At 39.0% G+C, this 14,822-nt stretch overlaps 2 protein-coding genes across 2 annotated transcripts; both read right to left on the bottom strand.

Annotated features, from left to right (window-relative positions):
• Window positions 1-3,536: 3,536 nt before the first annotated feature.
• LOC308697586 (formyl peptide receptor 2-like) lies at window positions 3,537-8,484 on the bottom strand. Its single transcript, XM_081376928.1, has 4 exons — window positions 8,412-8,484; window positions 5,693-5,917; window positions 4,317-4,869; window positions 3,537-4,198 (listed from the first exon to the last, which is right to left on the bottom strand). The coding sequence occupies exons 3-4, from the start codon at window positions 4,866-4,868 to the stop codon at window positions 3,698-3,700; spliced, it is 1,053 nt and encodes a 350-aa protein (XP_081233054.1). The 5' UTR covers window position 4,869; window positions 5,693-5,917; window positions 8,412-8,484; the 3' UTR covers window positions 3,537-3,697.
• A 1,440-nt stretch (window positions 8,485-9,924) lies between these two features.
• Window positions 9,925-12,458, bottom strand: LOC308697273 (fMet-Leu-Phe receptor-like). The gene is made up of 3 exons (XM_081376447.1): window positions 12,200-12,458; window positions 11,047-11,572; window positions 9,925-10,951 (listed from the first exon to the last, which is right to left on the bottom strand). Exons 2-3 carry the CDS (start codon window positions 11,569-11,571, stop codon window positions 10,472-10,474), a joined length of 1,005 nt encoding a protein of 334 aa, XP_081232573.1. The 5' UTR covers window position 11,572; window positions 12,200-12,458; the 3' UTR covers window positions 9,925-10,471.
• Between the last annotated feature and the right edge of the window lie 2,364 nt (window positions 12,459-14,822).

Below are 14,822 nucleotides of genomic sequence, written 5' to 3'. Positions count from 1 at the left end.
TAATTAAAGAATACAAACTAGACGGACAAAGGGAAATATTACGCAAGGAACATAAAATAGAGAGAAGAGAAAAAAAAAACATAAACAGAAGTTCTTTCTTCCTCTTTGTATTTGTCAGAAGGCTTTGACTTTTTTGTCAAGGGAATTCTGACTGTTGTATTTCAGTTTCTTTATAAAACCTGCTGAAAAAATCCAACATAGACCATTAATTCCAAGCTAGTCCAGGCGTGTTTATGCAGGTTAGTGCTGGTTTAGAGCTGGTATAATTCTAGTCATGCTGTTCGCAAGAACTGTTCTCCGGATGCTGGTGAAGCTGGTTTAACAGCATGGTAGTGCAGGGTTGAGTGTGAGTAGGAGTCGTTGTCTGTATGCAAAGAGTGTTTTGGCGATAAGCGTTGTTTTTGCTTGTATATTTCTATGTGTAATGCATTGATGATGTAAATGAAAAACTATAAGATTAAAAAACATGATTGTTTGTAATATATAATTATAACTTTGTCATTTCTTTTTCTTTCTATTGAAAGTAGAACTGAAAAATATAATTGTTTTAGTTATGATTATATTATTAATCAAAGTCATCTGAAGTTTTGAATAACAAAGTAAAAATTCAAACTGGTGAAACATTTCAAAGATTTAAAAAAATGATTTGTCTCTTTCAAAGGATCTGTACACAAATCAGTTAAAAAGTGCTTGTGTACACTGCAGTTTGTTCAATAACGGGTTATGAGAAGAGCTCTTTCAATGGGAAGGTTAATAACAACTTGATAATGAAAGTTAAAAATTAAAAGTTGCTGTGCTTAAAGACTTTCATGCTCATTTAGTAACTCGCGTGTCAAAATTCAGCTGTCAGTCACTGATTGCAAAACGTGTATATAGTAAAAGGTGTCATTGCATAAAATATTGTAGACAATAGTGATAGCATGCACTCTTAGCAAATTAGCTCTATGAAATATTAATAATCAATAATAAATGGTTATAATTGATTATGAATATTTGGTTTAGTTAATATAATTAACTTAATGTTGTAAATTAATATTACAATCAATTAACCTGTTTGTCCTGCTAACACTTAATGTTAATTGTTTATTAATTTTAAGAAATGTACATTTCTGGTGCATGGAAAATGTCTTTCTTACTTTACAGTACTACTAAGAGCAATTAGTCAAGGTCTATGATAAGAGACTCCAGATATGAGCTTGAGACACAGACAACTTTACGTGTGACATTAACAAGACTTTATTAACTAGACTCAACACTTAAACTATTCTAACATTCACATACATACAGTTTACCAAGGGGAAGAGAGCTGAAGCAGAATACAGGAAAGCAAGAAGTTATAGCATTGTTTGAAATTCTTCACATCAGGATTCCAGAAAAGGACTAAGAGAGTAAGAGAGCTGATCTTGTGATCAGTGATTTTTAAAGCGTGAAGATGTCACACCCTCTGGGGGTGTGTGAGCCAATAAGAAGATTTCCCTTTGGAGGGAAATTTTTACGACCCATTGTGTTCTAGCAGGGCATTTGCATATCTAATTTGATTGGGTGTTTAAGAAGAGAATCTTCAAGATTCTTATAATACTAATGTGTCACAAAGTTAGCAAAATGTAATGTAAATTAACAAATGGGGGACGAAGATTGGAGTTTATACCAAACATGCCACACATATGATTTTGGTTAAAGGAATACGCCGACTTTTTGGGACTTTAGCTTATTCACCGTATCCCCCAGAGTTAGATACATACCAAGTCCATACATACCATTTTCATCTCCGTGCGTGCTGTAACTCTGTCTGACTCACCCACTAATTATATAAAATAAAGTATATAAAATAAAATATTAAAATATTTTAGTATATAAAATAGTATATTTTATAAAGTATATAAAATAAATTATATAAAATTAAATTAAATAAAGTACCACCCACTTTGTGCTAATCTAGCCTAGCTTAGCACAAAGACTGGAGGTAAACGGCTCCAGCTAGCATACTGCCTAGAGCCCTGCATGGGGCGAAACATCCAGCCCTAACCGAGACCTGGCCCATGGTGTTCAAGCCCTAATCCGGCCCCAGCCTGAAAACGTCTGCAATTTTTCAGCCCGACCCTAGACCAACATCAATATCACTTTGAGCTCTCTCTGACGCGCGCTCTCTGATGCACGCTGTCTCTGAGACGCACACACAAGACGCCCACACACACATACACACGCTACTAGGTAAAATTTTATTATAGGCCTCAAACATAACCACCACCACCGACAATTATGCCCACAAATATTAATACAGACTGTCCATTACAGAGAAGCATAACTGTTTCATTCACTGTTTATTCGCGAGTGTTGTGATGAAAAAGAATAGCATCCACTGTTGAAGGCAGGCTCGGTAATCAAATCTAAACTCTTTCAAAATGCAGCTTTTCCTGAAGTATTGGGAACCTTTAGTACCTCCCCACGCTCCAACTTCTCCCTGATGCTCTGCATGGTCAACTGTCCATGCATTGCACGCGCGTCGCGTTACTCGCGTGATCGCATATTGCGTTGCATATTTATAATATTATCAATATAACAATATTTCATACAGTAGCCTGCGCTATGCACATGTTGTTGGCGTTATTTTGTCACTTATTGGGAGCAGTATGCTAGCTGGAGCTGTTTACCTCCAGTCTTTGTGCTAAGCTAGGCTAGCGGTGACGCACCATCAGACAGAGTTACGGCACGCAAAGAGATGTAAAGGGTATGTCTGGACTTATCTAACTCTGGGGGATAATAATAAGCTAAAGTCCCAAAAAGTCGGAGTGTTCCTTTAACCATGGTATGCAAATTCTGAAACATTAACCCAATAGAGTTTACAAGAAAACAAAGGCCAAACCACATAAAAGGAAAATCATGAGATGGGAAAATGTGATACATGTTTATACATTTCTCAAGTGGTTATACATAGAATATATAGGATTAACAGGGTTTATTTCTCCTTCTCAGTAAGAATTAACTGAGAGTCACAACTCTCTGGAAATTCCTTTTGGGGTCGTAAAACTTCATATCAGTCTTATGGCACTTTTCCATTACCAGTACCAGCTCAACTTGCCTCGCCTCGGCTCAGCTCGCTTTTCACTCCGTTTTCCATAGCAGATAGTACCTCCACAATAGTACCTGTCGTTATAGCGACGACGCAGGAAACTGCCGTGACTTAATCTTTTACGCGAGACACACCCGCTACCCACACACACACAGGACAATGGAGGAAATCGAGTGTATGCTGTTTTTGGATGTTTTTGTTTTTGCTGTGTTTTATTCAGGATACTCCGCCAGGTACAGGTACAACTTTTGCACAGTGGAAAACCAAACAGAGCCGAGTCGAGTCGAGTCGAGGCAAGCTGGTACTGTGTAGTGGAAAAGCGCCATTAATGTGTCCTGTAACAGTTTTGCCAGTGTGTTAGATTCATTTGTGATGTTATTTTTTGGGGGAAGTTTCATAGACCTTTGTTGGGAGAGTGAGTTTGCTGGATTATTCATTAGATATAATGAATAATTTGTGTGTGTCTGATTGGTCCAGACGCTACACATGTTACACCCAAAACTCATTAGGAGAATAGGGACAACCCTTTTAGACCATGCGCTAGGTGCGCCAACCATTTATCCTTGTTGCAAAAGAGGATTCAGACACACCCTTAGTGCATTGTACCGTGCTCTTTAGGCCATGTGCTTAGATTGTTAAAATAGGGCCCATACTGCCGGCAGTCTTTGGAATGAAATTACATCTTTCGTCCCCAGTGCCCCGTTGCAACAAAGTTTGGCCTTCCTCCATAAAAGCTCTGTGACAAATCCCAGAGAGACTTTGGTTGCAATGTCGACTAAGATCCAGTCCCATGCAGAAGTACAGCAATGGGTTAATGCAGCTGTTGAAATAGGCTAAGTTTGAAGCCATACTCCATCCTACTTTTACCACCTTGTTGGATTCATTTACCAATTTGACCAGTCCTAGAAAGTGGTAGGGGGCCCAACATAGGAAAAAGGCACAGACCAATACAGCAAGAATCCGTAGAGGCCTCGATTTGCCAGAGAGCCGTGTTCTGCGTATCCCAACAGCAGATAGTATGTAACAGATAAGGATGACCAGGAAGGGCAACAGGAATCCACAGATGAAACGAATGCAGTAGTAGACATACTTTGCTGAATTGTCACCTGCTTCCCCTGCTTCTTTGTGCTGCAAATGAAATGATGATTATGAATGATGAAAATGATGGCATTATATTTACTAAATAAAATCATTATATAAAAATGCATATGCATGATTATTTATATATGTGTGCAGCCATGCTGACCTCCAGTGAGCAGTGGCTCAGGTTGTTCTTGCCAGGGTAGACCTGCCGGTACACAAAATACGGTGAACTAAAGATCACCGCCACAATCCAGACTCCCACACTGACCACACGAGCTGCACATAACGTCCGTCGTTTCCTGGTGAACACTGGGCGGCAAATGCAAAGCGCTCGATCCACACTGATGACAGCCAGAAGGAAAACACTGCAGAACATGTTGGCGTACTTGAAGAAACCATTGAACTTGCAGAGAAAGACCCCAAAAGGCCAGTAGTCAAAGAAAAGGCTTGAGATTAGTGATAGGACTCGTGTCAGGCAGAAGATCAGGTCAGCAACTGCAAGGTTGACCAACCATACGTTCGTGACGTTGGGCTTCATGCGGAAGCTGGCAACCCAGATGACCACAGAGTTCCCAGTGGTGCCGAAGACAATGATGATGGCGAGGAAGACAATGCTGACTTCATTCATGATGACCTCGATGTCCACTGTAGTGTTCTCATGGTGGTTTGAGACGTCAGAGTGGGCATAATGGAGAAGTGTTGTATTGGAAGTCATTCTATAACCAAGACAGACAAATCAGTAAATGTTCCTTTAGTTTAAACAATAGATCTGTCTTGACATTAATTTCTAAGACAACTTGGAAGACTAATTTGGCATAGGTTCGCTCAGAAAATTCTAAAATGCTCAAATGGATAAAATTTTCATTATTTTGTAAGATGCAACCATCAGGCAGTAGAAAATCACTTTTGGTGTTATGAGTGCTGTTAAAAGCACATTAGATCACAAAGTACAAGGGATAGCAATAACAAGGGATGCACCGATGCCAATAATTGTATCGGCCGTTTGTTTAAAAACAGCTGATGATCAGGGACGATTGACACAAAACTATCGAACTATCATTGGCTATCGTTATCTGTCTTGGCAGATGTCATTCTAAATAATCGGATATCAGTACTGCCACACAAATTTTAAATTGGTGCACCAAAAATAACAAGGTCAGTTATATATTTCAAATTACTCTGTGAAATCACAGATACAAACATTTAGGATTTCATAAATCATAGTTACTTTATCCCAGTATTGTTGTTGTTGTTGTTGTTTTTAGCAAAACTGTTGCCCTGCTTCAAATTTGTTAGCTGTGTTAACTGGGAAGCTTGCATAAGTAAATGTTGAAATTAACATTAAGAAAGATAACAAATGCTAAAGAAGTGCAATTCATAATTAGTTCATGTTAACTAATGTAGTAAACTAATATTAACTAATGAAACCTTATTGTAAAGTGTAACCATAATAATAATATTAATAAAATAAAATAAAATTGGTACAAAATGAGAACAGAAATATATAATCTTGTGATGAATTGATGTGGATGTTCTTACCTGTACACATCAGTGTTTTCACAAATCAGACCAATCCATCAATCTTGAGGGAAAAAAACTGCAAAATCCTTTGTAAATGAGTCAATAGGAGCTGTGTATGACTATTAAAATGTAATTTTGCTATGCTTAAAAAATGAATCGGTGGCTAGTTCATTGATGTGACTTGTAGTTGCTCTCTTCCTTTTGCTCCTTAGCCTCATAGAACAGGACGTTCATGTGTTTTCCCTGAAGACAGAGAAATGGAAAGGGGGAGGAGACTTACATAAACCTTTGTTTTTTTACGTAAGCAAAATTGTTGTAAGTGAAGTGTGGCTTTGGCACATTCATATATTATTTATGTCACTTAATATAAAAAAAAACATTATTGATCTGACTGTACTTAGCTGTTAAATGAGAAATGAACTGAACGATGACATATTTTTTGTAGAACTGCTTAGAGATGAAATTAACTAATTTAATAATTGATGATCTTTACAACAGAGCTGAATCAACACTGAACTGACTTAAGCTGAACAACAGCCGAAATGCATAATTTTCCTGTTATCACTGTATAGCTTTGAAACATTGTATGAACATTGAAATATTGTATAAAGCACTATAGAAATAAAGGTGACTTTACCTGACTTGACATTGCATATTTAAGTATTCAAAGACACAAGTCTGAAGTCGGTACTTTTGACAACACTACACAGGATAGCCTCAAATCCCAGGTCAGGTGATGATGCTGTCGACTACAACTCAGGGGCAGTTTATACAGTACACCGTTTTCAACTAAAAATGGAAAACTTTTTATTCGTTTTGGCTGTTCATTTACACAACAATGACATTTTTGGGGCCCGAAAACACAAACCTTTGACAATAGGATTCAAATTGCAAGTTTTAGAAAACAATACCGGTATCATCTCTGTGTAAACGCATGCGTATTACGTGTTCACTGTTCAGTCCATAGGTGCGTAGTTTTTCTTTACAAAGTGACATCGCCAACTACTAGCCTGGCAGCATAATACAGCGTTTTTAGTAGCTTTCATGGATCCGTGTGAATCGGGATAGTTTTGACAACGCAAAGAAAAACGTTTCCCATTTTAATACATCATTATACCCTCAAACAGAGATGGGCATAAATACATGGAAATGTATTTAAAATAAAAATACAAAATACTGTGTGGAAAAAAATGTATTTAAATGTGCTCTAAGCGATGTTGGGTGACGTCTTCTTGTTGACGTTCAAAGTATTGAACCTCCTCCTCCTCCCGTCCCCTCACTTCCTTGCCTCCTGAAACAGTCATGTCCAGCAAAAACAGAGCCACCTGAATTTTGGATTGGAAGCCCTTCTGCCGGCGGAGTTCTTGCCACCTTTTGAATGCTTTTCCGATGAAAATTCGGGACTTCCTTCTCCTTTCCCCTATTCTTTATTGTTTGTTCATCGGAACGTCGTCTCTTTGGTCGTGTGTCGGCCATATCAAAATTCTCAAGAATATACGTTTTTAATGTTAGGTCGTTGTCTAGGACATCTCTCCTCTAGATAACTTCACTCTTCATGCTTCTCTCACCTCCACCCCCCCAACCTCCACCCCCAAATCATTCTTGTTGGTTATTGGCTGGAACACTGTTTGTTATGTTTCGTGGTCCAGGCTGGGCCAGGTTGTTTTTGTTGCCATTTGTGGAGCCTGGGCTGTCTACAGAGATCGCAATTTTTTACAGTGTTTTCAGGGGACAGGCAGCTAGCGGATAGAGAGAAGATGTTTGCTGGATGTGACAAAAAATATTTTGGCCTAAAAAACGTGTGACATCGCTTAGAGCACCTTTAAATACAAATACAGTGTTTTGTATTTTAAAAATACACAAAATACATGTGAAATTGGCCATCCAGAGCAAGTATAGGTGAATGAAGAAGCTACATAGGCCTACTGACTTTTAATTCCTAACCTTTTATTTGACCTCTCTGTCATTCTTTCTTTTTCTTCTATCTTTCTTGCTGGCAATTACAAATAAACTTATGCAAAATAGCAGCCATTTATATACTTATTTCCAACCAGGTTACAATGTAGTCTATTACTTGCGGTGAACACTATTAAAAAAATCCATACTGTATGTAAAACTGTGGGAACCTTTTCTGCTATTTAGCAAAGAATATAGATGGGTGATATCATATGACCAAAATCTTAATTTTACTTCATAGTAACAAAATATATCATGGTTCCACAATTCTCAATATCAGTTTTCAAAATTAGAAATTAAATTAATTTGACACTATTTACCTATATTTACTTTACCTATACTATTTACTATTCACTATATACATTTTTTATGAATAAAACTAAAAGCTGAAGATTTTTTTTGTGGTGTAGGCTATCATTCATTGGTGCTTCTTTTGCCACTCTAAAGTTCCAATAAAAGCTGCACGGATATATTTGCAACTTAAAATTACCCCACAAATAGGCCTATCTATGTAAACGATTTAGAAAAAGTTCCATCTATTCACACATATCATCGCTATGATATGTAGTGTCATATCACCCAGCCCTAACATGAGGTAATGGTTTAAAGTTTAAACACATTTGAAGCTGATAAAAATCAACAACCGATCAAGACTGATTGGCTAACACATTTTCCCCACTTGTCTGTGCTCTTTTATTCTTTCATGTTAACTGAAGGCAAATCTGAATAATGCACTATTTTAACTTTAATCAACAAGTAGAATTGATCATGACATCCTCACCTTATTCCAGAAAAATCGCTGATCCAATGCTGAGTTGTAGGCTACTGCAGCTCAAATGCATGAATGTTGGGGTTGGGGGAAGGGGGCGTGTCTGAACTAGTTGATGCACAAAATCAGTGGCTTAACCTGATAAACAGGTTGACTGGCAAAACGTATTTTGCGTATTTTGAAAATACTAAAATACTCATCTTAAATGTATTTAAATACAAATTACATTAGATTTTTTCGAAAGGCTTTAAAATACAAAATAGTATTTTGTATTTCAAATACGTATTTTAAATATAGGGTAGAGTGGGGGAAAACGCCCCCCACCTGTTTTCCCCAAAATAACCACTAAAAGTAGTCAAGATACATTTTTACTGTTGCTATGCACTACGTTGATAACGGGGATATACAAATCTCTTTGGAGAAGCTGACACCAGCGACATATTTGAAGAGAAGAGGATTACATGGTAGGCTAATGCTATAATTTTCAGATATTAGTAAACAAGTGTTTAAGAGAATATTGTTCTGCAGGATATCTCAGTGATGTAAGACAGATATAGTGAAGGCTGTAGTTTGAGATCATATGTTAGGCTATTTATAAGGAATATAATTATATTTAAAAAATTAAACATTTTTTTAAAAAGTCATAGCTTGTGGGGTAAAACGCCCCCCTGGGGGCATAGTTTCTCTCTATCATAATTACTATAATAAAATATTTATGTCTATCAAATCCTTTGTTTTACACTTAATGCAGTATAACTAGGTGGTAAAATCTAAATATTTGAACAAAACATGAAAAAATTACATCAAGTGAACATTAACTAGCTAGATTGCTAGCAAAGTTAGCTCACTGATGGAAGGTAGTTAAATTTGGCTATTTTGGACATTGCTGAAATAAATATATATATATATATATATATATATATATATATATATATATATATATATATATATATATGTTGATACATTACTTGCCTTTTACTTTTCGAGATTAAAAACTATTGTCTGTTAATTTTGCTGTTGATCTATGAAGCAAACTGGTTGGTAAGAAAGGGGGCATTTTACCCCACCACTGGGGCAAAAAAAAAACCTTTGTACAAAAATATTTCCAGTCAAAATACTAATTAATTTTAAATTTTAATTTTAATATTTGGTGAATAACTCCTGCCATAGTCACTCAAACCCGGGATGGCAATTCTAGTCACGTTTATGTTTTGTTTCACTGTAATGTCACATTTTCCTTAAGAGGGGCGTTTTCCCCCACTCTACCCTACTGCCCATCCCTGCCCTCAATGTATCAGTGTTGTAGTCGAGTCACCAACTGTCGAGTCCGAGTCGAGTCTCGAGTCCCCAGTGTTCGAGTCCGAGTCCGAGTCCACCATTACCTGAGTTCGAGCCCGAATCGAGTCTCAAGTCCCCAGTGTTCGAGTCTGTTTTCTCTCTAATGAGGAAGCATCAATAGAGTACTAAGAAGAGCACATGCAAAACAAAAATGGGTGTCATCATTTTGCAATATTGCACAACCTTTAATGTCGCAGTGTCACTGCAGATGTTTTATTTCAGTGTGCTCAGTTGGCTACAAGGACCTAAAGGTTTAGAAGACATTTGAACCAGGAACAATTTGTTTGTTTTTTCTGATGAAAAGAAATTGAATCAAAAGCTTTCATCACAGCTTCATACACTGTGCATTTATTGAAATGGTTAATATTAAAGAATCAATGAAAAATGTTCATTCCTTTATATTAGGCCACATATAATTTCCGCTTACTCTTCCTGCCTCGGGTGGGGTTATCAGTGTCATCCTGTTGACAATCATACACATGTAGACAAGCATAATAGATCATAAAAATGCAGAATTATTTCATAAACATTTGTATAAATACTATTACTCATATTACGAATGATCGTTTGAATATTTTGAGGTATATTTTATATAGGCTCCTATATGAAAGCTAACCAGAAGACCAGACACTGAGGTTTGTTCCTTTTTTACTGGGTTACTAATAATAAAAAATGCATAAAAAAATAGTTAGCTGATAAACCTGACAATTGAACAAGAAAAAGAGTAAAAACTCTTAAGCTTTAGTGACACACTCAGTCTTTGGAATGAAATTACAGCTTTCCTCTCTAGTGCTTTGCTGTGACAAAGTTTGGCCTTCCTCCATAAAAGCTCTGTGACAAATCCCATACAAACTTTGGTTGCATCGTTGACTAAACTCCAGTCCCATGCAGAAGTACAGCAATGGGTTAATGCAGCTGTTGAAATAGGCTAAGTTTGAAGCCATTCTCCATACTACTTTTACCGCCTTGTTGTTTTTATCCACCAACTTGACCAGTCCTAGAAAGTGGTAGGGGGCCCAACATAGGAAAAAGGCACAGACCAATACAGCAAGAATCCGAAGAGGCCTCGATTTGCCAGAGAGCCGTGTTCTGCGTATCCCAACAGCAGATAGTATGTAACTGGTAAGGATGACCAGGAAGGGCAACAGGAATCCACAGATGAAACGAATGCAGTAGTTGACATACCTTCCACTTGCTTTTGCTGCTCCATTCTCCTGCAAATTAATTTATAATTACATATTCAAACTAACAAAATCAGATTTTTTTTATGCAAGGTGGTACATGGAGTAATTTATAAAGCCATTCTGACCTCCAGTGAGCACTTGCTGAAGTTGTTCTTACTTGGGTTGACCTGCCGGTACACCAAATACGGTGAACTAAAGAGCACCGCCACAATCCAGACTCCCACACTGACCACACGAGCTGCACATAACGTCCGTCGTTTTCTAGTTACAACCGGGCACCAGATGCAGAGCGCTCGATCCACACTGATGACAGCCAGAAGGAAAACACTGCAGAACATGTTGGCGTACTTGAAGAAAATATTGAACTTGCAGAGAAAGACTCCAAAAGGCCAGTAGTCAAAGAAAATTCTTTTGAGGAGCGAAGTGACTCGTGTCAGACAGAAGATCAGGTCAGCTACTGCCAGATTGACCAACCAAACTTTAGTGACGTTGGGCTTCATGCGAAAGCCGGCCACCCAGATGACCACAGAGTTCCCAGTGATGCCGAGGAAAATGATGATGGCAAGGAAGACAATGTCCACTGTTGTTTTCTCATTGGTGGTTGAAGTTTTAGAAGTGAAATGTAAGGACAGAGTTGTATTTGAGGTCATTCTACAAGCAAGACAGATAAATCTTTAAAAGATGCTTTTTTTCTTTTGAAGGCTTACAGTCAACCTACATCCGCTTATGCACTCAACTTTGATCTGCCTACGCATTCTGCACAACTTAAGCGGTTGCAATGCTAGTTTCACGAGCGTCACCACCACACAGTTAAATAAACATGATGAGATTGTCAAACATTGGCTGGCAACCAAGAGGGTCTAGGTTATTAAACTGATAGGGTTTACTTAGAAATCATAATAAGAACATTGATTCAGCTAAAGATTTTGAATTACCCTGCTAAATCATGACCAGTAAAACTTACTTGACTGCTCTGCTCCTATTCATTTAGGATTTGATTCACACCATATTGACACTTTGATAAATGTATTTTATTTATATTATTATATTTTATTTGTTTAAAACAAAATTTGAAAGCTTTTTTAATATATATATATATATATATATATATATATATATATATATATATATATATATATATATATATATATATATATATAATACATCAGATTCTTGCAATACATTTGATTTAAGCTCATCCTTTATCCTATATTGTTTTCAGAAAATTCTTTCAAAAAGGTGAACTAAATCTAAATGAAAAGAACTAAATGTTCTTACCTGTTTTTTTTTCTTTCTTCTTCTTTTTTTATTTTTTTTTTTTTTACTAACCAGCCCAAACTGTCAGTCTTGGGATAAACAGCTTATAATCTGAATATGTTCAGCATGGACTATGTTTAAGAATTAAATAGTAATTGTGCCACCAGTGTGCAGATAAATATACTAGCAACTTCACTGACATCTCTTGCAGTTGCTTTCATTTAATTCTGAACAGGCTTTTTTACTGCATCTTTTGCACAATCATTCTAAAGCGTGCTATTTGGCAACAAAACACTGGCAAGCAGGAAAAGGGAGGAGATGTGCAATTTTTTTATCAGCCAGATCAAATTCTATTCTGCATTAGATCTCAGTACTCCAAAAAGCCATTTAAATAGCTAAATTGTTGTGCTAAGGCTATTCAAGGGAAGCTCAGGAATTTTACTATATGTTTAATATCATAATTCTATGTAAATTATTAATAGGTTTAACAGACCTGAAGAAAAATAGCAAGCCAATGCAAATCCAAAGTTAACAAGTAAATCATGAAATTGTCAAATTAAGTATAAAGAAACAGGCCTATAAAACAATCAAAATATAATAAATCTAAGACACAAGGCAGTACCTAATAAAACAACAACCATCAGCGTCCAGTTCTCCACACCATAAACCAACAAACACATCTTAACCTCAAACACACTCTTCTCTCCCTCTTTTCGCTCTTAGAGGCAGTCTCCAAACTCATCCTTTCAATCACATACCTGTCTGTTTGAGCCTATTAACTTATCTCATTTAAGCCCTGCACTTGTAAATGTCCAAATGTTTGCAGGGACATTGCTAGAATTGCCCCTTGCAGATTTACCTCATACAATATTACGAAGATCTAGACTTCTTATCGGAGCAACTCCTTGTCCAAACTCTTGTTCTTTACAGGCTGGACTATTGTAATGCTTTCTTGGCAGGCCTTCCAGCATGTACTGTCAAACCTCTGCAACTGATCCAGAACCATTTTCAAGAAACGGCTAAAGACACATCTTTTTAGTCAACACTTGGCCCAATACTAACACTTTCTGTTCTCTTTCTATTCTATCATTTCTTTTTTTTATTAAAAAAAAAATTGCTGTGCGCACTTAGCCTGGGAAAACCCAGACTACTTCCGGCGAATTTTCATTCTCTCTCCAGGATAGTCTGGAGAAGAGCCCATTCAAACTCATTTCTGTGCCGCCGAAATCGCGGCACCAATCAGAAATGTTTGGGGAGGGATTTACATGATGATGACAGCGCAGCGACGCTAAAGGAGTTCCGAGGAGTTCTCTTACGAGAGTCCTCTCGTACTGCGTTTTGTAAAAACGCTACGGGAAAAGTCTCTTTTCACAAAATACTGAAGCAAAAAATTATCCTTAATTTTCATATATGTAAAGCGCGTTGCAGCAGTACACAGCTATGGCGAGACGGCTTGCTCGCTCATTGGCTGCTCTGCGGCAACTGCATAAGCCTATCGAGCGAGGCCTAAAGTGACGTCAGGCCAATGAGGGCGCTTCACGCCCTCCTCGCCATTTCCCGCCGAGACGGGCGTGGCTAACCTCTATAAAAGGAGCTCGAAAAGACTGATTCACTTGATTTTAATCTCTTCAGCGAAGCGCACGCATCGCTGGATCACGGAAGCAGCGTCGTTAGAAGCAAGCACTTCAGCGGGACGAGCCCTCGAAGCCGCTGGCCAACGCCGCCTTCAACAGCCGTACCTGCTGCGCTTTCCGACGCCCATATCCTTTATTTGCAAATTGCTCTGTTTTGTGTGTGCGTGTGGGTGTTCGCTTGTAACACTCACCCCCTAAAAGAGCTGCGTCTTTTTAAAGATGCCATCCTGTGGCTCGTGCCGAGCCCCACTCACCGAGGGAGACAGTCACGTCATCTGTGTCTCCTGTCTGGGTGAGGACCATGCAGCGCTCGCGCTCGCTGATGGCGGCTGCTCTCACTGCGAGCTTTTGCCGATGGTGACTCTGAGGACTCGCCTGGCATCCTTCTCGAAGCCTGCATTCACCGCCGCGATGCCGCGCCGTAAGAAGCGCCGCTCGCAGCGGGTCCCGGAACCCGCTCCAGCCCGACCAAGCTCGCCGGTTCGCCCGCCAGCTTCGCCGACCTCTCTCGAATCACTTCCTGATGCTCAGCGCCCGCAGTCTGCCGCCGCTTCATCAGAGGAAGTTGTTTCAGAGGCCGCGTCGGTGGAAAAGGATTCCTGCTCTCTGCTGGCTTCAGGCAGCGAGGACTGGGCGAGCTCCGAGGATCTCGCGCCTCCTGCCCGCAAGCCCACGACGAGAGCCAACATCGAGACGGAGCTCATGCGAGTACTCGCGCTGGCCGCGGCGAGCCTCGGCCTCGTGTGTTCTGCACCGGAGCCCCCCTCTCGTACCCGGCTGGATGGTAGCTAGCTAATGCCAAAGACCGAGGCTACCTTTCATTTCCGCCGGTGGAACAGGCGATAGCGACCCACCTTTGCCCGCCCTCTGCTGGACGGCGGACTAAACCGGTGTTGCCTTCAAGAGCCTGCCGCATGACGTCGACGCTGCTCGCACGAATTTTCTCCGCCGCTGGGCAGGCCGTGTCAGCGTTGCACACCATGGCTACGCTGCAGATATTTCAGGCTGAT

Source organism: Scardinius erythrophthalmus (assembly GCF_964197995.2).
Source record: "Scardinius erythrophthalmus genome assembly, chromosome: 10".
Taxonomy (NCBI): domain Eukaryota; kingdom Metazoa; phylum Chordata; class Actinopteri; order Cypriniformes; family Leuciscidae; genus Scardinius; species Scardinius erythrophthalmus.
Note: the sequence above shows the minus strand (reverse complement) of the source record. Positions and strands in the feature narration are given on the sequence as shown.